This window comes from Oncorhynchus gorbuscha, linkage group LG23, assembly GCF_021184085.1.
Source record: "Oncorhynchus gorbuscha isolate QuinsamMale2020 ecotype Even-year linkage group LG23, OgorEven_v1.0, whole genome shotgun sequence".
Taxonomy (NCBI): Eukaryota; Metazoa; Chordata; class Actinopteri; order Salmoniformes; family Salmonidae; genus Oncorhynchus; species Oncorhynchus gorbuscha.
Window position 1 is genome coordinate 71,947,346 of NC_060195.1, and position 24,147 is coordinate 71,971,492.

General features: G+C 44.2%; 1 protein-coding gene across 1 annotated transcript in view; it reads right to left on the reverse strand.

Moving 5' to 3' along the window:
• The window catches only part of LOC124010750 (extensin-like), a 155,208-nt gene extending 131,549 nt beyond the window's left edge, over positions 1-23,659 (reverse strand). Inside the window, exon 1 of the mRNA XM_046323391.1 lies at positions 23,483-23,659. Coding sequence (XP_046179347.1) covers positions 23,483-23,659 — 177 coding nt within the window. The remainder of the gene's footprint in view (positions 1-23,482) is intronic.
• Positions 23,660-24,147: the final 488 nt, after the last annotated feature.

Genomic DNA, 24,147 nt, shown 5'->3' on the forward strand with positions numbered 1-24,147 from the left:
TCTGGACCACTTTGTTCTGTTAGTTCTGATATTAGAGGTATGGTAGGGTCTGGACCACTTTGTTCTGTGATATTAGAGGTATGGTAGGGTCTGGACCACTTTGTTCTGTTAGTTCTGATATTAGAGGTATGGTAGGGTCTGGACCACTTTGTTCTGTTAGTTCTGATATTAGAGGTATGGTAGGGTCTGGACCACTTTGTTCTGTTAGTTCTGATATTAGAGGTATGGTAGGGTCTGGACCACTTTGTTCTGTTAGTTCTGATATTAGAGGTATGGTAGGGTCTGGACCACTTTGTTCTTGTTCTGATATTAGAGGTATGGTAGGGTCTGGACCACTTTGTTCTGTTAGTTCTGATATTAGAGGTATGGTAGGGTCTGGACCACTTTGTTCTGTTAGTATGGTAGGGTCTGACCACTTTGTTCTGATATTAGAGGTATGGTAGGGTCTGGACCACTTGTTAGTTCTGATATTAGAGGTATGGTAGGGTCTGGACCACTTTGAGGTTCTGTTAGTTCTGATATTAGAGGTATGGTAGGGTCTGGACCACTTTGTTCTGTTAGTTCTGATATTAGAGGTATGGTAGGGTCTGGACCACTTTGTTCTGATTTAGTTCTGATATTAGAGGTATGGTAGGGTCTGGACCACTTTGTTCTGATATTAGAGGTATGGTAGGGTCTGGACCACTTTGTTCTGTTAGTTCTGATATTAGAGGTATGGTAGGGTCTGGACCACTTTGTTCTGATATTAGAGGTATGGTAGGGTCTGGACCACTTTGTTCTGTTAGTTCTGATATTAGAGGTATGGTAGGGTCTGGACCACTTTGTTCTGTTAGTTCTGATATTAGAGGTATGGTAGGGTCTGGACCACTTTGTTCTGTTAGTTCTGATATTAGAGGTATGGTAGGGTCTGGACCACTTTGTTCTGTTAGTTCTGATATTAGAGGTATGGTAGGGTCTGGACCACTTTGTTCTGATATTAGAGGTATGGTAGGGTCTGGACCACTTTGTTCTGTTAGTTCTGATATTAGAGGTATGGTAGGGTCTGGACCACTTTGTTCTGTTAGTTCTGATATTAGAGGTATGGTAGGGTCTGGACCACTTTGTTCTGTTAGTTCTGATATTAGAGGTATGGTAGGGTCTGGACCACTTTGTTCTGATATTAGAGGTATGGTAGGGTCTGGACCACTTTGTTCTGATTCTGATTAGAGGTATGGTAGGGTCTGGACCACTTTGTTCTGTTAGTTCTGATATTAGAGGTATGGTAGGGTCTGGACCACTTTGTTCTGATATTAGAGGTATGGTAGGGTCTGGACCACTTTGTTCTGTTAGTTCTGATATTAGAGGTATGGTAGGGTCTGGACCACTTTGTTCTGTTAGTTCTGATATTAGAGGTATGGTAGGGTCTGGACCACTTTGTTCTGATATTAGAGGTATGGTAGGGTCTGGACCACTTTGTTCTGTTAGTTCTGATATTAGAGGTATGGTAGGGTCTGGACCACTTTGTTCTGATATTAGAGGTATGGTAGGGTCTGGACCACTTTGTTCTGATATTAGAGGTATGGTAGGGTCTGGACCACTTTGTTCTGTTAGTTCTGATATTAGAGGTATGGTAGGGTCTGGACCACTTTGTTCTGATATTAGAGGTATGGTAGGGTCTGGACCACTTTGTTCTGATATTAGAGGTATGGTAGGGTCTGGACCACTTTGTTCTGTTAGTTCTGATATTAGAGGTATGGTAGGGTCTGGACCACTTTGTTCTGATATTAGAGGTATGGTAGGGTCTGGACCACTTTGTTCTGTTAGTTCTGATATTAGAGGTATGGTAGGGTCTGGACCACTTTGTTCTGTTGTTCTGATATTAGAGGTATGGTAGGGTCTGGACCACTTTGTTCTGATATTAGAGGTATGGTAGGGTCTGGACCACTTTGTTCTGTTAGTTCTGATATTAGAGGTATGGTAGGGTCTGGACCACTTTGTTCTGATATTAGAGGTATGGTAGGGTCTGGACCACTTTGTTCTGATATTAGAGGTATGGTAGGGTCTGGACCACTTTGTTCTGTTAGTTCTGATATTAGAGGTATGGTAGGGTCTGGACCACTTTGTTCTGATATTAGAGGTATGGTAGGGTCTGGACCACTTTGTTCTGTTAGTTCTGATATTAGAGGTATGGTAGGGTCTGGACCCACTTTGTTCTGTTAGTTCTGATATTAGAGGTATGGTAGGGTCTGGACCACTTTGTTCTGATATATTAGAGGTATGGTAGGGTCTGGACCACTTTGTTCTGATTCTGATATTAGAGGTATGGTAGGGTCTGGACCACTTTGTTCTGTTAGTTCTGATATTAGAGGTATGGTAGGGTCTGGACCACTTTGTTCTGAGTTCTGATATTAGAGGTATGGTAGGGTCTGGACCACTTTGTTCTGATTTAGTTCTGATATTAGAGGTATGGTAGGGTCTGGACCACTTTGTTCTGTTAGTTCTGATATTAGAGGTATGGTAGGGTCTGGACCACTTTGTTCTGATTCTGATATTAGAGGTATGGTAGGGTCTGGACCACTTTGTTCTGATATTAGAGGTATGGTAGGGTCTGGACCACTTTGTATTAGAGGTATGGTAGGGTCTGGACCACTTTGTTCTGTTAGTTCTGATATTAGAGGTATGGTAGGGTCTGGACCACTTTGTTCTGATATTAGAGGTATGGTAGGGTCTGGACCACTTTGTTCTGTTAGTTCTGATATTAGAGGTATGGTAGGGTCTGGACCACTTTGTTCTGATATTAGAGGTATGGTAGGGTCTGGACCACTTTGTTCTGTTAGTTCTGATATTAGAGGTATGGTAGGGTCTGGACCACTTTGTTCTGATATTAGAGGTATGGTAGGGTCTGGACCACTTTGTTCTGATATTAGAGGTATGGTAGGGTCTGGACCACTTTGTTCTGAGTTCTGATATTAGAGGTATGGTAGGGTCTGGACCACTTTGTTCTGTTAGTTCTGATATTAGAGGTATGGTAGGGTCTGGACCACCACTTTGTTCTGATTCTGATATAGAGGTATGGTAGGGTCTGGACCACTTTGTTCTGATATTAGAGGTATGGTAGGGTCTGGACCACTTTGTTCTGTTAGTTCTGATATTAGAGGTATGGTAGGGTCTGGACCACTTTGTTCTGATATTAGAGGTATGGTAGGGTCTGGACCACTTTGTTCTGATATTAGAGGTATGGTAGGGTCTGGACCACTTTGTTCTGTTCTGATATTAGAGGTATGGTAGGGTCTGGACCACTTTGTTCTGATATTAGAGGTATGGTAGGGTCTGGACCACTTTGTTCTGTTAGTTCTGATATTAGAGGTATGGTAGGGTCTGGACCACTTTGTTCTGATATTAGAGGTATGGTAGGGTCTGGACCACTTTGTTCTGATATTAGAGGTATGGTAGGGTCTGGACCACTTTGTTCTGTTAGTTCTGATATTAGAGGTATGGTAGGGTCTGGACCACTTTGTTCTGATAGTTCTGATATTAGAGGTATGGTAGGGTCTGGACCACTTTGTTCTGATATTAGAGGTATGGTAGGGTCTGGACCACTTTGTTCTGTTAGTTCTGATATTAGAGGTATGGTAGGGTCTGGACCACTTTTCTGTTCTGATATTCTGATATTAGAGGTATGGTAGGGTCTGGACCACTTTGTTCTGATATTAGAGGTATGGTAGGGTCTGGACCACTTTGTTCTGTTAGTTCTGATATTAGAGGTATGGTAGGGTCTGGACCACTTTGTTCTGATATTAGAGGTATGGTAGGGTCTGGACCACTTTGTTCTGTTAGTTCTGATATTAGAGGTATGGTAGGGTCTGGACCACTTTGTTCTGTTCTGGACCACTTTGTTCTGTTAGTTCTGATATTAGAGGTATGGTAGGGTCTGGACCACTTTGTTCTGTTAGTTCTGATATTAGAGGTATGGTAGGGTCTGGACCACTTTGTTCTGATATTAGAGGTATGGTAGGGTCTGGACCACTTTGTTCTGTTAGTTCTGATATTAGAGGTATGGTAGGGTCTGGACCACTGTTGTTCTGATATTAGAGGTATGGTAGGGTCTGGACCACTTTGTTCTGATATTAGAGGTATGGTAGGGTCTGGACCACTTTGTTCTGTTAGTTCTGATATTAGAGGTATGGTAGGGTCTGGACCACTTTGTTCTGATATTAGAGGTATGGTAGGGTCTGGACCACTTTGTTCTGTTAGTTCTGATATTAGAGGTATGGTAGGGTCTGGACCACTTTGTTCTGATATTAGAGGTATGGTAGGGTCTGGACCACTTTGTTCTGTTAGTTCTGATATTAGAGGTATGGTAGGGTCTGGACCACTTTGTTCTGATATTAGAGGTATGGTAGGGTCTGGACCACTTTGTTCTGTTAGTTCTGATATTAGAGGTATGGTAGGGTCTGGACCACTTTGTTCTGTTAGTTCTGATATTAGAGGTATGGTAGGGTCTGGACCACTTTGTTCTGTTAGTTCTGATATTAGAGGTATGGTAGGGTCTGGACCACTTTGTTCTGTTAGTTCTGATATTAGAGGTATGGTAGGGTCTGGACCACTTTGTTCTGATATTAGAGGTATGGTAGGGTCTGGACCACTTTGTTCTGTTAGTTCTGATATTAGAGGTATGGTAGGGTCTGGACCACTTTGTTCTGATATTAGAGGTATGGTAGGGTCTGGACCACTTTGTTCTGTTAGTTCTGATATTAGAGGTATGGTAGGGTCTGGACCACTTTGTTCTGATATTCTGATATTAGAGGTATGGTAGGGTCTGGACCACTTTGTTCTGATATTAGAGGTATGGTAGGGTCTGGACCACTTTGTTCTGTTAGTTCTGATATTAGAGGTATGGTAGGGTCTGGACCACTTTGTTCTGTTAGTTCTGATATTAGAGGTATGGTAGGGTCTGGACCACTTTGTTCTGATATTAGAGGTATGGTAGGGTCTGGACCACTTTGTTCTGATATTAGAGGTATGGTAGGGTCTGGACCACTTTGTTCTGTTAGTTCTGATATTAGAGGTATGGTAGGGTCTGGACCACTTTGTTCTGACCACTTTGTTGTTCTGATATTAGAGGTATGGTAGGGTCTGGACCACTTTGTTCTGTTAGTTCTGATATTAGAGGTATGGTAGGGTCTGGACCACTTTGTTCTGATATTAGAGGTATGGTAGGGTCTGGACCACTTTGTTCTGTTAGTTCTGATATTAGAGGTATGGTAGGGTCTGGACCACTTTGTTCTGATATTAGAGGTATGGTAGGGTCTGGACCACTTTGTTCTGTTATTCTGATATTAGAGGTATGGTAGGGTCTGGACCACTTTGTTCTGTTAGTTCTGATATTAGAGGTATGGTAGGGTCTGGACCACTTTGTTCTGATATTAGAGGTATGGTAGGGTCTGGACCACTTTGTTCTGTTAGTTCTGATATTAGAGGTATGGTAGGGTCTGGACCACTTTGTTCTGATATTAGAGGTATGGTAGGGTCTGGACCACTTTGTTCTGTTAGTTCTGATATTAGAGGTATGGTAGGGTCTGGACCACTTTGTTCTGATATTAGAGGTATGGTAGGGTCTGGACCACTTTGTTCTGTTAGTTCTGATATTAGAGGTATGGTAGGGTCTGGACCACTTTGTTCTGTTAGTTCTGATATTAGAGGTATGGTAGGGTCTGGACCACTTTGTTCTGTTAGTTCTGATATTAGAGGTATGGTAGGGTCTGGACCACTTTGTTCTGTTAGTTCTGATTGTTCTGTTATTAGAGGTATGGTAGGGTCTGGACCACTTTGTTCTGATATTAGAGGTATGGTAGGGTCTGGACCACTTTGTTCTGTTAGTTCTGATATTAGAGGTATGGTAGGGTCTGGACCACTTTGTTCTGATATTAGAGGTATGGTAGGGTCTGGACCACTTTGTTCTGTTAGTTCTGATATTAGAGGTATGGTAGGGTCTGGACCACTTTGTTCTGATATTAGAGGTATGGTAGGGTCTGGACCACTTTTGTTCTGATATTAGAGGTATGGTAGGGTCTGGACCACTTTGTTCTGTTAGTTCTGATATTAGAGGTATGGTAGGGTCTGGACCACTTTGTTCTGATATTAGAGGTATGGTAGGGTCTGGACCACTTTGTTCTGTTAGTTCTGATATTAGAGGTATGGTAGGGTCTGGACCACTTTGTTCTGATATGATATTAGAGGTATGGTAGGGTCTGGACCACTTTGTTCTGTTAGTTCTGATATTAGAGGTATGGTAGGGTCTGGACCACTTTGTTCTGTTAGTTCTGATATTAGAGGTATGGTAGGGTCTGGACCACTTTGTTCTGATATTAGAGGTATGGTAGGGTCTGGACCACTTTGTTCTGTTAGTTCTGATATTAGAGGTATGGTAGGGTCTGGACCACTTTGTTCTGTTAGTTCTGATATTAGAGGTATGGTAGGGTCTGGACCACTTTGTTCTGTTAGTTCTGATATTAGAGGTATGGTAGGGTCTGGACCACTTTGTTCTGATATTAGAGGTATGGTAGGGTCTGGACCACTTTGTTCTGTTAGTTCTGATATTAGAGGTATGGTAGGGTCTGGACCACTTTGTTGTTCTGATATTAGAGGTATGGTAGGGTCTGGACCACTTTGTTCTGTTAGTTCTGATATTAGAGGTATGGTAGGGTCTGGACCACTTTGTTCTGATATTAGAGGTATGGTAGGGTCTGGACCACTTTGTTCTGTTAGTTCTGATATTAGAGGTATGGTAGGGTCTGGACCACTTTGTTCTGTTAGTTCTGATATTAGAGGTATGGTAGGGTCTGGACCACTTTGTTCTGTTAGTTCTGATATTAGAGGTATGGTAGGGTCTGGACCACTTTGTTCTGTTAGTTCTGATATTAGAGGTATGGTAGGGTCTGGACCACTTTGTTCTGTTAGTTCTGATATTAGAGGTATGGTAGGGTCTGGACCACTTTGTTCTGATATTAGAGGTATGGTAGGGTCTGGACCACTTTGTTCTGTTAGTTCTGATATTAGAGGTATGGTAGGGTCTGGACCACTTTGTTCTGTTGGTAGTTCTGATATTTCTGTTAGATATTAGGTATGGTAGGGTCTGGACCACTTTGTTCTGTTAGTTCTGATATTAGAGGTATGGTAGGGTCTGGACCACTTTGTTCTGATTCTGATATTAGAGGTATGGTAGGGTCTGGACCACTTTGTTCTGATATTAGAGGTATGTTCTGATATTAGGGTCTGGACCACTTTGTTCTGTTAGTTCTGATATTAGAGGTATGGTAGGGTCTGGACCACTTTGTTCTGATATTAGAGGTATGGTAGGGTCTGGACCACTTTGTTCTGTTAGTTCTGATATTAGAGGTATGGTAGGGTCTGGACCACTTTGTTCTGTTAGTTCTGATATTAGAGGTATGGTAGGGTCTGGACCACTTTGTTCTGTATTAGTTCTGGACCACTGTTCTGATATTAGAGGTATGGTAGGGTCTGGACCACTTTGTTCTGTTAGTTCTGATATTAGAGGTATGGTAGGGTCTGGACCACTTTGTTCTGATATTAGAGGTATGGTAGGGTCTGGACCACTATTAGAGGTATGGTAGGGTCTGGACCACTTTGTTCTGTTAGTTCTGATATTAGAGGTATGGTAGGGTCTGGACCACTTTGTTCTGATATTAGAGGTATGGTAGGGTCTGGACCACTTTGTTCTGTTAGTTCTGATATTAGAGGTATGGTAGGGTCTGGACCACTTTGTTCTGTTAGTTCTGATATTAGAGGTATGGTAGGGTCTGGACCACTTTGTTCTGTTAGTTCTGATATTAGAGGTATGGTAGGGTCTGGACCACTTTGTTCTGTTAGTTCTGATATTAGAGGTATGGTAGGGTCTGGACCACTTTGTTCTGATATTAGAGGTATGGTAGGGTCTGGACCACTTTGTTCTGTTAGTTCTGATATTAGAGGTATGGTAGGGTCTGGACCACTTTGTTGTTAGTTCTGATATTAGTTGGTAGGGTCTGATATTAGAGGTATGGTAGGGTCTGGACCACTTTGTTCTGTTAGTTCTGATATTAGAGGTATGGTAGGGTCTGGACCACTTTGTTCTGTTAGTTCTGATATTAGAGGTATGGTAGGGTCTGGACCACTTTGTTCTGTTAGTTCTGATATTAGAGGTATGGTAGGGTCTGGACCACTTTGTTCTGTTAGTTCTGATATTAGAGGTATGGTAGGGTCTGGACCACTTTGTTCTGATATTAGAGGTATGGTAGGGTCTGGATTTGTTCTGTTATTCTGATAGAGGTATGGTAGGGTCTGGACCACTTTGTTCTGTTAGTTCTGATGGTATTGGAGTTCTGTTAGGTATGGTAGGGTCTGGACCACTTTGTTCTGTTAGTTCTGATATTAGAGGTATGGTAGGGTCTGGACCACTTTGTTCTGTTAGTTCTGATATTAGAGGTATGGTAGGGTCTGGACCACTTTGTTCTGTTTAGTTCTGATATATTAGAGGTATGGTAGGGTCTGGACCACTTTGTTCTGTTAGTTCTGAGAGGTATGGTAGGGTCTGGACCACTTTGTTCTGTTAGTTCTGATATTAGAGGTATGGTAGGGTCTGGACCACTTTGTTCTGTTAGTTCTGATTTAGAGGTATGGTAGGGTCTGGACCACTTTGTTCTGTTAGTTCTGATATTAGAGGTATGGTAGGGTCTGGACCACTTTGTTCTGTTAGTTCTGATATTAGAGGTATGGTAGGGTCTGGACCACTTTGTTCTGTTAGTTCTGATATTAGAGGTATGGTAGTCTGGACTGTTAGTTCTGATATTAGAGGTATGGTAGGGTCTGGACCACTTTGTTCTGATATTTAGAGGTATGGTAGGGTCTGGACCACTTTGTTCTGTTAGTTCTGATATTAGAGGTATGGTAGGGTCTGGACCACTTTGTTCTGTTAGTTCTGATATTAGAGGTATGGTAGGGTCTGGACCACTTTGTTCTGATATTAGAGGTATGGTAGGGTCTGGACCACTTTGTTCTGTTAGTTCTGATATTAGAGGTATGGTAGGGTCTGGACCACTTTGTTCTGATATTAGAGGTATGGTAGGGTCTGGACCACTTTGTTCTGTTAGTTCTGGATATTAGAGGTATGGTAGGGTCTGGACCACTTTGTTCTGATTCTGATATTAGAGGTATGGTAGGGTCTGGACCACTTTGTTCTGATATTAGAGGTATGGTAGGGTCTGGACCACTTTGTTCTGTTAGTTCTGATATTAGAGGTATGGTAGGGTCTGGACCACATTGTTCTGATATTAGAGGTATGGTAGGGTCTGGACCACTTTGTTCTGTTAGTTCTGATATTAGAGGTATGGTAGGGTCTGGACCACTTTGTTCTGTTAGTTCTGATATTAGAGGTATGGTAGGGTCTGGACCACTTTGTTCTGATATTAGTTCTGATATTAGAGGTATGGTAGGGTCTGGACCACTTTGTTCTGTTAGTTCTGATATTAGAGGTATGGTAGGGTCTGGACCACTTTGTTCTGTTAGTTCTGATATTAGAGGTATGGTAGGGTCTGGACCACTTTGTTCTGATATTAGAGGTATGGTAGGGTCTGATATTAGAGGTATGGTAGGGTCTGGACCACTTTGTTCTGATATTAGAGGTATGGTAGGGTCTGGACCACTTTGTTCTGATATTAGAGGTATGGTAGGGTCTGGACCACTTTGTTCTGTTAGTTCTGATATTAGAGGTATGGTAGGGTCTGGACCACTTTGTTCTGTTAGTTCTGATATTAGAGGTATGGTAGGGTCTGGACCACTTTGTTCTGATATTAGAGGTATGGTAGGGTCTGGACCACTTTGTTCTGTTAGTTCTGATATTAGAGGTATGGTAGGGTCTGGACCACTTTGTTCTGTTACCACTTTGTTCTGTTAGTTCTGATATTAGAGGTATGGTAGGGTCTGGACCACTTTGTTCTGTTAGTTCTGATATTAGAGGTATGGTAGGGTCTGGACCACTTTGTTCTGATATTAGAGGTATGGTAGGGTCTGGACCACTTTGTTCTGTTATATTTAGAGGTATGGTAGGGTCTGGACCACTTTGTTCTGTTAGTTCTGATATTAGAGGTATGGTAGGGTCTGGACCACTTTGTTCTGAGTTCTGATATTAGAGGTATGGTAGGGTCTGGACCACTTTGTTCTGTTAGTTCTGATATTAGAGGTATGGTAGGGTCTGGACCACTTTGTTCTGATATTAGAGGTATGGTAGGGTCTGATATTAGAGGTATGGTAGGGTCTGGACCACTTTGTTCTGATTGTTCTGATTAGAGGTATGGTAGGGTCTGGACCACTTTGTTCTGAGAGGTATTTGTTCTGTTAGGTATGGTAGGGTCTGGACCACTTTGTTCTGATATTAGAGGTATGGTAGGGTCTGGACCACTTTGTTCTGATTCTGATATTAGAGGTATGGTAGGGTCTGGACCACTTTGTTCTGATATTAGAGGTATGGTAGGGTCTGGACCACTTTGTTCTGATATTAGAGGTATGGTAGGGTCTGGACCACTTTGTTCTGATATTAGAGGTATGGTAGGGTCTGGACCACTTTGTTCTGATATTAGAGGTATGGTAGGGTCTGGACCACTTTGTTCTGATATTAGAGGTATGGTAGGGTCTGGACCACTTTGTTCTGTTAGTTCTGATATTAGAGGTATGGTAGGGTCTTTCTACACACTCAGTCAGTCAGCCAGTCAGCCAGTCAGCCAGTCAGCCAGCCAGCCAGTATGCCAGTCAGCCAGCCAGCCAGTCAGTCAGTCAGTCAGTCAGTCAGCCAGCCAGCCAGCCAGTATGCCAGTCAGCCAGCCAGCCAGTCAGCCAGTCAGTCAGTCAGTCAGTCAGCCAGCCAGTCAGCCAGCAAGCCAGTCAGCCAGTCAGTCAGCCAGCCAGTCAGCCAGCCAGTCAGCCAGTCAGCCAGCCAGCCAGTCAGTCAGTCAGCCAGCTAGTCAGGCAGCCAGTCAGCCAACCAGTCAGAAAGCCAGCCAGTCAGTCAGTCAGTCAGCACATAGGATGGGATCAACCCCATACCATAGACCAGGGATTACCAGGGATTATCCTAGACCAGGGATCAACCTAGACCAGGGATCATCCCCATTACCCTAGACTAGGGATCACCCCATATCCTAGACCAGGGATCATCCCATACCCTAGACTAGGGATCATCCCATACCCTAGACCAGAGATCATCCCATACCCTAGACCAGGGATCATCCCCCATACCCTAGACCAGGGATCAGCCCATACCCTAGACCAGGGATCATCCCCCATACCCTAGACCAGGGATCATCCCCCATACCCTAGACCAGGGTTCATCCCATACCCTAGACCAGGGTTCATCCCATAACCCTAGAACAGGGATCATCCCATACCCTAGACCAGGGATCATCCATGTGGTCATCCTGTCTGGGTTGGCGCCCCCCCTTGGGTTGTGCCATGGCGGAGATCTTTGTGGGCTATACTCAGCCTTGTCTCAGGATGGTAAGTTGGTGGTTGAAGATGCCCCTCTAGTGGTGTGGGGGCTGTGCTTTGGCAAAGTGGGTGGGGTTATATCCTTCCTGTTTGGTCCTTTCCAGGGGTGTCCTCGGATGGGGCCACAGTGTCTCCTGACCCCTTCTGTCTCAGCCTCCAGTATTTATGCTGCAGTAGTTTATGTGTCGGGGGGGCAGGGTCAGTTTGTTATATCTGGAGTACTTCTCCTGTCCTATTCGGTGTCCTGTGTGAATCTAAGTGTGCATTCTCTAATTCTCTCCTTCTCTCTTTCTTTCTCTCTCTCGGAGGAATCTGAGCCCTAGGACCATGCCCCAGGACTACCTGACATGATGACTCCTTGCAGTCCCCAGTCCACCTGGCCGTGCTGCTGCTCCAGTTTCAACTGTTCTGCCTTATTATTATACGAACATGCTGGTCATTTATGAACATTTGAACATCTTGGCCATGTTCTGTTATAATCTCCACCCGGCACAGCCAGAAGAGGACTGGCCACCCCACATAGCCTGGTTCCTTCCTAGGTTTTGGCCTTTCTTGGGAGTTTTTCCTAGCCACCGTGCTTCTACACCTGCATTGCTTGCTGTTTGGGGTTTTAGGCTGGTTTCTGTACAGCACTTTGAGATATCAGCTGATGTACGAAGGGCTATATAAATACATTTGATTTGATTTGATTTGATCAACCCCCATACCCTAGAACAGGGATCATCCCCATTACCCTTGACCAGGGATAATCCCCCATACCATATACCAGGGATCATCCCCCATACCCTAGACCAGGGATCATCCAATACCCTAGACCAGGGATCATCCCCCATACCCTAGACCAGGGATCATCTCCCCTACCCAAGAACAGGGATCATCCCCACTTCCCTAGACCAGGGATCATCCCATATCCTAGACCAGGGATCATCCCATACCTTAGACCAGGGATCATCCCCCATACCCGAGAACAGGGATCATCCCCCATACCCTAGACCAGGGATCATCCCCACTTCCCTAGACCAGGGATCATCACATATCCTAGACCAGGGATCATCCCATAACCTAGACCAGAGATCATCTCATATCCTAGACCAGGGATCATCCTCATACCCAAGACCAGGGATCATCCAATACCCTAGAACAGGGATCATCCTCATACCCTAGACCAGGGATCATCCCCCATACCATAACCCAGGGATCATCCCATACTATAGACCATCCACCATAGCCTATAAATACCACAGACTATACATTCCATAGTCTATACATACCATAGTCTATACATACCATAGTCTATACATACCATAGTTTATACATACCATAGTCTATACAAACAATAGTCTATACATACCATAGTCTATACATACCATAGTCCATACATACCATAGTCTATACATACCATAGTCCATACATACCATAGTCTATACATACCATAGTCTATACATACCATAGTCTATACATACCATAGTTTATACATACCATAGTCTATACAAACAATAGTCTATACATACCATAGTCTATACATACCATAGTCCATACATACCATAGTCTATACATACCATCGTCCCTACATACCATAGTCCATACATACCATAGTCCATACATACCATAGTCCATACATACTATAGTTCCTACATACCATAGTCCCTACATACCATAGTTCATACATACCATAGTCCCTACATACCATAGTCCATACATACCATAGTCCATACATACCATAGTCCCTACATACCATAGTCCATACATACCATAGTCCATACATACCATAGTCCCTACATACCATATTCTATACATACCATAGTCCCTACATACCATAGTCTATACATTTACACTTCCGATTACCATCTCCATTATATCCGCTCTCTCATTGGGTGATTTCTAGCTGCACAGTTAATCATATTAAATCAACACTCTGTGGTGAGGGAGATGGAGAGAGAGAGATGGAGAGAGATGGACAGAGGAATGGGGAGACATGGGGAGAGATGGAGAGAGACATGGGGAGAGATGGAGAGAGAGATGGGGAGAGATGGAGAGAGACATGGGGAGAGAGATGGAGAGACAGAGGTGGACAGAGAGATGGAGAGAGAGGATGGGGAGAGATGGAGAGAGAGATGGGGAGAGATGGAGAGAGTGATGGAGAGAGAGACGGAGAGAGAGAGGTGGACAGAGGGATGGGGAGAGAGGGATGGGGAGAGATGGAGAGAGTGATGAAGAGAGAGATGGAGAGAGAGATGGAGAGAGAGAGGTGGACAGAGGGATGGGGAGAGATGGGGAGAAATGGAGAGAGATATGGAGAGGGAGAGATGGACAGAGGGATGGGGAGAGATGGAGAGAGAGAGATGGGGAGAGATGGAGAGAGAGATGGGGAGAGATGGAGAGAGACATGGGGAGAGATGGAGAGAGACATGGGGAGAGATGGAGAGAGACATGGGGAGAGATGGAGAGAGACATGGGGAGAGACATGGGGAGATGGAGAGAGACATGGGGAGAGATGGAGATGAGACATGGGGAGAGATGGAGAGAGACATGGGGAGAGATGGAGAGAGACATGGGGAGATGATGGAGAGACATGGGAGAGACATGGGGAGAGAGACATGGGGAGAGATGGAGAGAGACATGGGGAGATGGAGATGGAGAGAGAGATGGAGGATGGAGAGAGACATGGGGAGAGATGGAGAGAGGGGAGAGATGGAGGGGAGAGATGGAGAGAGACATGGGGAGAGATGGAGAGAGACATGGGGAGAGATGGAGAGACATGGGGAGAGATGGAGAGAGACATGGGGAGAGATGGAGAGAGACATGGGGAGAGATGGAGAGAGACATGGGGAGAGATGGAGAGAGACATGGGGAGAGATGGAGAGAGACATGGGGAGAGATGGAGAGAGACATGGGGAGAGATGGAGAGAGACATGGGGAGAGATGGAGAGAGACATGGGGAGAGATGGAGAGAGACATGGGGAGAGATGGAGAGAGAGATGGACAGAGAGAGATGGAGAGAGACATGGGGAGAGATGGAGAGAGACATGGGGAGAGATGGAGAGAGAGATGGAGAGAGAGATGGACAGAGAGAGATGGACAGAGACATGGGGAGAGATGGAGAGAGACATGGGGAGAGATGGAGAGAGACATGGGGAGAGATGGAGAGAGACATGGGGAGAGATGGAGAGAGACATGGGGAGAGATGGAGAGAGACATGGGGAGAGATGGAGAGAGAGATGGACAGAGACATGGGGAGAGATGGAGAGAGACATGGGGAGAGATGGAGAGAGACATGGGGAGAGATGGAGAGAGACATGGGGAGAGATGGAGAGAGACATGGGGAGAGATGGAGAGATGGAGAGAGACATGGGGAGAGATGGAGAGAGAGATGGACAGAGAGAGATGGAGAGAGACATGGGGAGAGGTGGAGAGAGATCACTGCAAATGGACCTGGTAAACTGTACACATGGCTGGGCGTAGAATCTCTAGGGGTTTTGGGGGAATATGGCAAGAGGGTGTCTGGGGAGGCTTGTGTGTGTGTGTGTGTGTGTGTCTGTGTGTGTGTGTGTGTGTGTGTGTGTGTGTGTGTGTGTGTGTGTGTGTGTGTGTGTGTGTGTGTGTGTGTGTGTGTGTGTCTGTGTCTGTGTGTGTGTGTGTGTGTGTGTGTGTGTGTGTGTGTGTGTGTGTGTGTGTGTGTGTGTGTGTGTGTGTGTGTGTGTGTGTGTGTGTGTGTGTGTGTGTGTGTGTGTGTGTGTGTGTGTGTGTGTGTGTGTGTGTGTGTGTGTGTGTGTGTGTGTCTGTGTCTGTGTCTGTGTCTGTGTCTGTGTCTGTGTCTGTGTCTGTGTCTGTGTCTGTGTCTGTGTGTGTGTGTGTGTGTGTCTGTGTCTGTGTCTGTGTGTGTGTGTGTCTGTGTCTGTGTCTGTGTCTGTGTCTTTGTGTGTGTGTGTGTGTGTGTGTGTGTGTGTGTGTGTGTGTGTGTGTGTGTGTGTCGGTACTGAAGGTGCTAGCTAGTCAGCCGTGCTTCAGTCGGGATCTTAGACGCCCAATAAATCACCAAGGAAGGCATCCCAAATAAAACCCTATTCCCTACATGTTCTATGGACCCTGCTTGAATATAGTGCACTATATAGGAAATAGGGTCCATTTGGAACACAACCCCAGCATCCTCTTTCTCTGCCACACATCTATCTGCTAATTTAGAATGGAAGACTGCAGAGACACACCTGGGAAAGAGAGGAATAGAGAGAGGGTTGAGGAGAGGAGAGGAAATGAGAGGAGAGGAGAGGAGAGGATGAAATGAAAGGTCCTATAAAATGGGAGGAGAGGTGATGAAGAGGGGAGGAGAGGTGATGAAGAGGGGAGGAGAGGTGATGAAGAGGGGAGGAGAGGTGATGAAGAGGGGAGGAGAGGTGATGAAGAGGGGAGGAGAGGTGATGAAGAGGGAGGAGAGGTGATGAAGAGGGGAGGAGAGGAGAGGAAGAGGGGAGGAGAGGTGATGAAGAGGGGAGGAGAGGTGATGAAGAGGGGAGGAGAGGTGATGAAGAGGGGAGGAGAGGTGATGAAGAGGGGAGGAGAGGTGATGAAGAGGGGAGGAGAGGTGATGAAGAGGGGAGGAGAGGTGATGAAGAGGGGAGGAGAGGTGATGAAGAGGGATGAAGAGGAGGAGGTGATGAAGAGGGGAGGAGAGGTGATGAAGAGGGGAGGAGAGGTGATGAAGAGGGGAGGAGAGGTGATGAAGAGGGGAGGAGAGGTGATGAAGAGGGGAGGAGAGGTGATGAAGAGGGGAGGAGAGGTGATGAAGAGGGGAGGAGAGGTGATGAAGAGGGGAGGAGAGGTGATGAAGAGGGGAGGAGAGGTGATGAAGAGGGGAGGAGAGGTGATGAAGAGGGGAGGAGAGGTGATGAAGAGGGGAGGAGAGGTGATGAAGAGGGGAGGAGAGGTGATGAAGAGGGGAGGAGAGGTGATGAAGAGGGGAGGAGAGGTGATGAAGAGGGGAGGAGAGGTGATGAAGAGGGGAGGAGAGGTGATGAAGAGGGGAGGAGAGGTGATGAAGAGGGGAGGAGAGGTGATGAAGAGGGGAGGAGAGGTGATGAAGAGGGGAGGAGAGGTGATGAAGAGGGGAGGAGAGGTGATGAAGAGGGGAGGAGAGGTGATGAAGAGGGGAGGAGAGGTGATGAAGAGGGGAGGAGAGGTGATGAAGAGGGGAGGAGAGGTGATGAAGAGGGGAGGAGAGGTGATGAAGAGGGGAGGAGGAGGTGATGAAGAGGGGAGGAGAGGTGATGAAGAGGGGAGGAGAGGTGATGAAGAGGGGAGGAGAGGTGATGAAGAGGGGAGGAGAGGAGTAAGATTAAATTAATTGTCTTTTACAAGGAGAGGAGAGGAAGAGGAAGAGGAAGTGTAAGAGGAAGAGGAGAGGAGAGGAGAGGAGAGGAGAGGAGAGGAGAGGAGAGGAGAGGAGAGGAGAGGAGAGGAGAGGAGAGAGGAGAGGAGAGAAGAGAGAGGAGAGGAGAGGAGAGGAGAGAGTGAAGTCCTGCTTGAGAGAAAAAGAAGAGAGGGCTAGAAAGAGGAGAGGAGAGGTAGAAGGAGGAGAGGAGGGCTAGAAAGAGGAGAGGAGAGGTAGAAAGAGGAGAGGAGAGGTAGAAGGAGGAGAGGAGGGCTAGAAAGAGGAGAGGAGAGGTAGAAAGAGGAGAGGAGAGGTAGAAAGAGGAGAGGAGAGGTAGAAGGAGGAGAGGAAGGGTAGACAGAGGAGAGGAGAGGTAGAAGGAGGAGAGGAGGGCTAGAAAGAGGAGAGGAGAGGTAGAAAGAGGAGAGGAGAGGTAGAAAGAGGAGAGGAGAGGTAGAAGGAGGAGAGGAAGGCTAGAAAGAGGAGAGGAGAGGTAGAAGGAGGAGAGGAGGGCTAGAAAGAGGAGAGGAGAGGTAGAAAGAGGAGAGGAGAGGTAGAAAGAGGAGAGGAGAGGTAGAAGGAGGAGAGGAAGGGTAGACAGAGGAGAGGAGAGGTAGAAGGAGGAGAGGAGGGCTAGAAAGAGGAGAGGAGAGGTAGAAGGAGGAGAGGAAGGGTAGACAGAGGAGAGGAGAGGTAGAAGGAGGAGAGGAGGGCTAGAAAGAGGAGAGGAGAGGTAGAAGGAGGAGAGGAAGGGTAGACAGAGGAGAGGAGAGGTAGAAGGAGGAGAGGAAGGGTAGACAGAGGAGAGGAGAGGTAGAAGGAGGAGAGGAAGGGTAGACAGAGGAGAGGAGAGGTAGCCTGTCCCATTTCCACGGTTACCTGAGCACTGGGTGACAGAGTATGCATGTCAGCCAGAGAGATGCACACAAATGCCACAGTCAATTAATAATGCAACAAATCGTGATGGCAAACAAACAGAGTCAATGGAAATGCAATGGTCTTTGGTGGAGCAGAGCAGTAATACTGTTTAACTCCTAATCTGGGTTCCTTTTAGAGCCTAACATGCAGTAGTACTGTTTAACTTCTAATCTGGGTTGCTTTTAGAGCCTAACATGCAGTAGTACTGTTTAACTTCTAATCTGGGTTGCTTTTAGAACCTAACATGCAGTAGTACTGTTTAACTCCTAATCTGTGTTCCTTTTAGAGCCTAACATGCAGTAGTACTGTTTAACTTCTAATCTGGGTTGCTTTTAGAGCCTAACATGCAGTAATACTGTTTAACTCCTAATCTGTGTTTAAGAGCCTAACATGCAGTAATACTGTTTAACTCCTAATCTGTGTTTTAGAGCCTAACATGCAGTAGTACTGTTTAACTCCTAATCTGTGTTTTAGAGCCTAACATGCAGTAGTACTGTTTAACTCCTAATCTGTGTTTTAGAGCCTAACATGCAGTAGTACTGTTTAACTCCTAATCTGTGTTTTAGAGCCTAACATGCAGTAGTTTTTTTAACTCCTAATCTGTGTTTAAGAGCCTAACATGCAGTAGTACTGTTTAACTCCTAATCTGTGTTTTAGAGCCTAACATGCAGTAGTTCTGTTTAACTCCTAATCTGTGTTTAAGAGCCTAACATGCAGTAGTACTGTTTAACTCCTAATCTGTGTTTTAGAGCCTAACATGCAGTAGTTTTTTTTAACTCCTAATCTGTGTTTAAGAGCCTAACATGCAGTAGTACTGTTTAACTCCTAATCTGTGTTTTAGAGCCTAACATGCAGTAGTACTGTTTAACTCTTAATCTGTGTTTTAGAGCCTAACATGCAGTAGTACTGTTTAACTCCTAATCTGGGTTCCTTTTAGAGCCTGACATGCAGTAATACTGTTTAACTCCTAATCTGTGTTTAAGAGCCTAACATGCAGTAATTCTGCTTTACTCCTAATCTGTGTTCCTTTAAGAGCCTGACATGCAGTAATACTGTTTAACTCCTAATCTGTGTTTAAGAGCCTAACATGCAGTAGTACTGTTTAACTCCTAATCTGTGTTCCTTTTAGAGCCTAACATGCAGTAGTTCTGTTTAACTCCTAATCTGTGTTTAAGAGCCTAACATGCAGTAGTTCTGTTTAACTCCTAATCTGTGTTTAAGAGCCTAACATGCAGTAGTACTGTTTAACTCCTAATCTGTGTTCCTTTTAGAGCCTAACATGCAGTAGTACTGTTTAACTCCTAATCTGTGTTCCTTTTAGAGCCTAACATGCAGTAATACTGTTTAACTCCTAATCTGGGTTCCTTTTAGAGCCTGACATGCAGTAATACTGTTTAACTCCTAATCTGTGTTCCTTTTAGAGCCTAACATGCAGTAATACTGTTTAACTCCTAATCTGGGTTCCTTTTAGAGCCTAACATGCAGTAATACTGTTTAACTCCTAATCTGGGTTCCTTTTAGAGCCTAACATGCAGTAATACTGTTTAACTCCTAATCTGTGTTCCTTTTAGAGCCTAACATGCAGTAATACTGTTTAACTCCTAATCTGGGTTCCTTTTAGAGCCTAACATGCAGTAGTACTGTTTAACTCCTAATCTGGGTTTTAGAGCCTAACATGCAGTAGTTCTGTTTAACTCCTAATCTGGGTTTTAGAGCCTAACATGCAGTAGTTCTGTTTAACTCCTAATCTGGGTTTAAGAGCCTAACATGCAGTAGTACTGTTTAACTCCTAATCTGTGTTTAAGAGCCTAACATGCAGTAGTACTGTTTAACTCCTAATCTGTGTTTAAGAGCCTAACATGCAGTAGTACTGTTTAACTCCTAATCTGTGTTCCTTTTAGAGCCTAACATGCAGTAGTACTGTTTAACTCCTAATCTGTGTTCCTTTTAGAGCCTAACATGCAGTAGTACTGTTTAACTCCTAATCTGGGTTTAAGAGCCTAACATGCAGTAGTACTGTTTAACTCCTAATCTGTGTTTAAGAGCCTAACATGCAGTAGTTCTGTTTAACTCCTAATCTGTGTTTAAGAGCCTAACATGCAGTAGTACTGTTTAACTCCTAATCTGTGTTCCTTTTAGAGCCTAACATGCAGTAGTACTGTTTAACTCCTAATCTGTGTTCCTTTTAGAGCCTAACATGCAGTAGTACTGTTTAACTCCTAATCTGTGTTCCGTTTAGAGCCTAACATGCAGTAATACTGTTTAACTCCTAATCTGGGTTCCTTTTAGAGCCTGACATGCAGTAATACTGTTTAACTCCTAATCTGTGTTCCTTTTAGAGCCTAACATGCAGTAATACTGTTTAACTCCTAATCTGGGTTCCTTTTAGAGCCTAACATGCAGTAATACTGTTTAACTCCTAATCTGGGTTCCTTTTAGAGCCTAACATGCAGTAATACTGTTTAACTCCTAATCTGTGTTCCTTTTAGAGCCTAACATGCAGTAATACTGTTTAACTCCTAATCTGGGTTCCTTTTAGAGCCTAACATGCAGTAGTACTGTTTAACTCCTAATCTGTGTTTTAGAGCCTAACATGCAGTAGTTCTGTTTAACTCCTAATCTGGGTTTAAGAGCCTAACATGCAGCAGTACTGTTTAACTCCTAATCTGTGTTCCTTTTAGAGCCTAACATGCAGTAGTACTGTTTAACTCCTAATCTGGGTTCCTTTAAGAGCCTAACATGCAGTAGTACTGTTTAACTCCTAATCTGGGTTCCTTTTAGAGCCTGACATGCAGTAGTACTGTTTAACTCCTAATCTGGGTTTAAGAGCCTAACATGCAGTAATACTGTTTAACTCCTAATCTGTGTTCCTTTTAGAGCCTGACATGCAGTAATACTGTTTAACTCCTAATCTGTGTTCCTTTTAGAGCCTGACATGCAGTAATACTGTTTAACTCCTAATTTGTGTTTAAGAGCCTAACATGCAGTAGTACTGTTTAACTCCTAATCTGTGTTTTAGAGCCTAACATGCAGTAGTTCTGTTTAACTCCTAATCTGTGTTTAAGAGCCTAACATGCAGTAGTACTGTTTAACTCCTAATCTGTGTTTTAGAGCCTAACATGCAGTAGTACTGTTTAACTCCTAATCTGTGTTTTAGAGCCTAACATGCAGTAGTTTTTTTTAACTCCTAATCTGTGTTTAAGAGCCTAACATGCAGTAGTACTGTTTAACTCCTAATCTGTGTTTTAGAGCCTAACATGCAGTAGTACTGTTTAACTCCTAATCTGTGTTTTAGAGCCTAACATGCAGTAGTACTGTTTAACTCCTAATCTGGGTTCCTTTAAGAGCCTAACATGCAGTAATACTGTTTAACTCCTAATCTGTGTTCCTTTAAGAGCCTAACATGCAGTAATACTGTTTAACTCCTAATCTGTGTTTTAGAGCCTAACATGCAGTAGTACTGTTTAACTCCTAATCTGTGTTTTAGAGCCTAACATGCAGTAGTACTGTTTAACTCTTAATCTGTGTTTTAGAGCCTAACATGCAGTAGTACTGTTTAACTCCTAATCTGGGTTCCTTTTAGAGCCTGACATGCAGTAATACTGTTTAACTCCTAATCTGTGTTTAAGAGCCTAACATGCAGTAGTTCTGTTTAACTCCTAATCTGTGTTTAAGAGCCTAACATGCAGTAGTACTGTTTAACTCCTAATCTGTGTTCCTTTTAGAGCCTAACATGCAGTAGTACTGTTTAACTCCTAATCTGTGTTCCTTTTAGAGCCTAACATGCAGTAATACTGTTTAACTCCTAATCTGTGTTTAAGAGCCTAACATGCAGTAGTTCTGTTTAACTCCTAATCTGTGTTTAAGAGCCTAACATGCAGTAGTACTGTTTAACTCCTAATCTGTGTTCCTTTTAGAGCCTAACATGCAGTAGTACTGTTTAACTCCTAATCTGTGTTCCTTTTAGAGCCTAACATGCAGTAATACTGTTTAACTCCTAATCTGTGTTTAAGAGCCTAACATGCAGTAGTTCTGTTTTACTCCTAATCTGTGTTCCTTTAAGAGCCTAACATGCAGTAGTTCTGTTTAACTCTTAATCTGTGTTTAAGAGCCTAACATGCAGTAATTCTGATTTACTCCTAATCTGTGTTTAAGAGCCTAACATGCAGTAGTTCTGTTTTACTCCTAATCTGCTTTTAAGAGCCTAACATGCAGTAGTTCTGTTTTACTCCTAATCTGTGTTTAAGAGCCTAACATGCAGTAGTTCTGTTTTTACTCCTAATCTGTGTTCCTTTTAGAGCCTAACATGCAGTTGTTCTGTTTTACTCCTAATCTGTGTTCCTTTTAGAGCCTAACATGTAGTAGTTCTGTTTTTACTCCTAATCTGTGTTCCTTTTAGAGCCTAACATGCAGTAATTCTGTTTAACTCCTAATCTGTGTTTAAGAGCCTAACATGCAGTAATAATAATAATAATAATAATAATATATGCCATTTAGCAGACGCTTTTATCCAAAGCGACTTGTTTTACTCCTAATCTGTGTTTAAGAGCCTAACATGCAGTAATTCTGATTTACTCCTAATCTGTGTTTAAGAGCCTAACATGCAGTAGTTCTGTTTTACTCCTAATCTGTGTTCCTTTTAGAGCCTAACATGTAGTAGTTCTGTTTTTACTCCTAATCTGTGTTCCTTTTAGAGCCTAACATGCAGTAATTCTGTTTTACTCCTAATCTGTGTTCCTTTAAGAGCCTAACATGCAGTAATTCTGTTTCACTCCTAATCGGTGTTCCTTTAAGAGCCTAACATGCAGTAGTTCTGTTTAACTCCTAATCTGTGTTTAAGAGCCTAACATGCAGTAATTCTGATTTACTCCTAATCTGTGTTTAAGAGCCTAACATGCAGTAGTTCTGTTTTACTCCTAATCCGTGTTCCTTTTAGAGCCTAACATGTAGTAGTTCTGTTTTTACTCCTAATCTGTTTTCCTTTTAGAGCCTAACATGCAGTAATTCTGTTTTACTACTAATCTGTGTTTTAGAGCCTAACATGTTGTAGTTCTGTTTTACTCCTAATCTGTGTTCCTTTAAGAGCCTAACATGCAGTAATTCTGTTTTACTACTAATCTGTGTTTTAGAGCCTAACATGCAGTAATTATGTTTAACTCCTAATCTGTGTTCCTTTAAGAGCCTAACATGCAGTAATTATGTTTAACTCCTAATCTGTGTTTAAGAGCCTAACATGTAGTAATTCTGTTTTACTCCTAATCTGTGTTTAAGAGCCTAACATGCAGTAATTATGTTTAACTCCTAATCTGTGTTTAAGAGCCTAACATGTAGTAATTCTGTTTTACTCCTAATCTGTGTTTAAGAGCCTAACATGTAGTAGTTCTGTTTAACTCCTAATCTGTGTTCCTTTTAGAGCCTAACATGTAGTAGTTCTGTTTAACTCCTAATCTGTGTTCCTTTAAGAGCCTAACATGCAGTAGTTCTGTTTTTACTCCTAATCTGTGTTCCTATTAGAGCCTAACATGCAGTAATTCTGTTTTACTCCTAATCGGTGCTCCTTTAAGAGCCTAACATGCAGTAGTTCTGTTTATCTCCTAATCTGTTTAAGACCCTAACATGCAGTAATTTTGTTTTACTCCTAATCTGTGTTTTAGAGCCTAACATGCAGTAGTTCTTTTTTACTCCTAATCTGTGGTCCGCTCCACCCAGTGCATTGTGGTCCGCTCCACCCAGTGCATTGTGGTCCGCTCCACCCAGTGCATTGTGGTCCGCTCCACCCAGTGCATTGTGGTCCGCTCCACCCAGTGCATTGTGGTCCGCTCCACCCAGTGCATTGTGGTCCGCTCCCACCCAGTGCATTGTGGTCTGCTACACCCAGTGCATTATGGTTCGCTACACCCAGTGCATTGTGGTCCGCTCCACCCAGTGCATTGTGGTCCGCACCACCCAGTGCATTGTGGTCTGCTCCACCCAGTGCATTGTGGTCCGCACCACCCAGTGCATTGTGGTCCGCTCCACCCAGTGCATTGTGGTCCGCACCGCCCAGTGCATTGTGGTCCGCACCGCCCAGTGCATTGTGGTCCGCACCGCCCAGTGCATTGTGGTCTGCTCCACCCAGTGCATTATGGTCCGCACCGCCCAGTGCATTGTGGTCCGCTCCACCCAGTGCATTGTGGTCCGCTCCACCCAGTGCATTGTGGTCCGCACCGCCCAGTGCATTGTGGTCCGCTCCACCCAGTGCATTGTGGTCCGCACCGCCCAGTGCATTGTGGTCCGCTCCACCCAGTGCATTGTGGTCCGCACCGCCCAGTGCATTGTGGTCTGCTCCCACCCAGTGATTTTAGTTT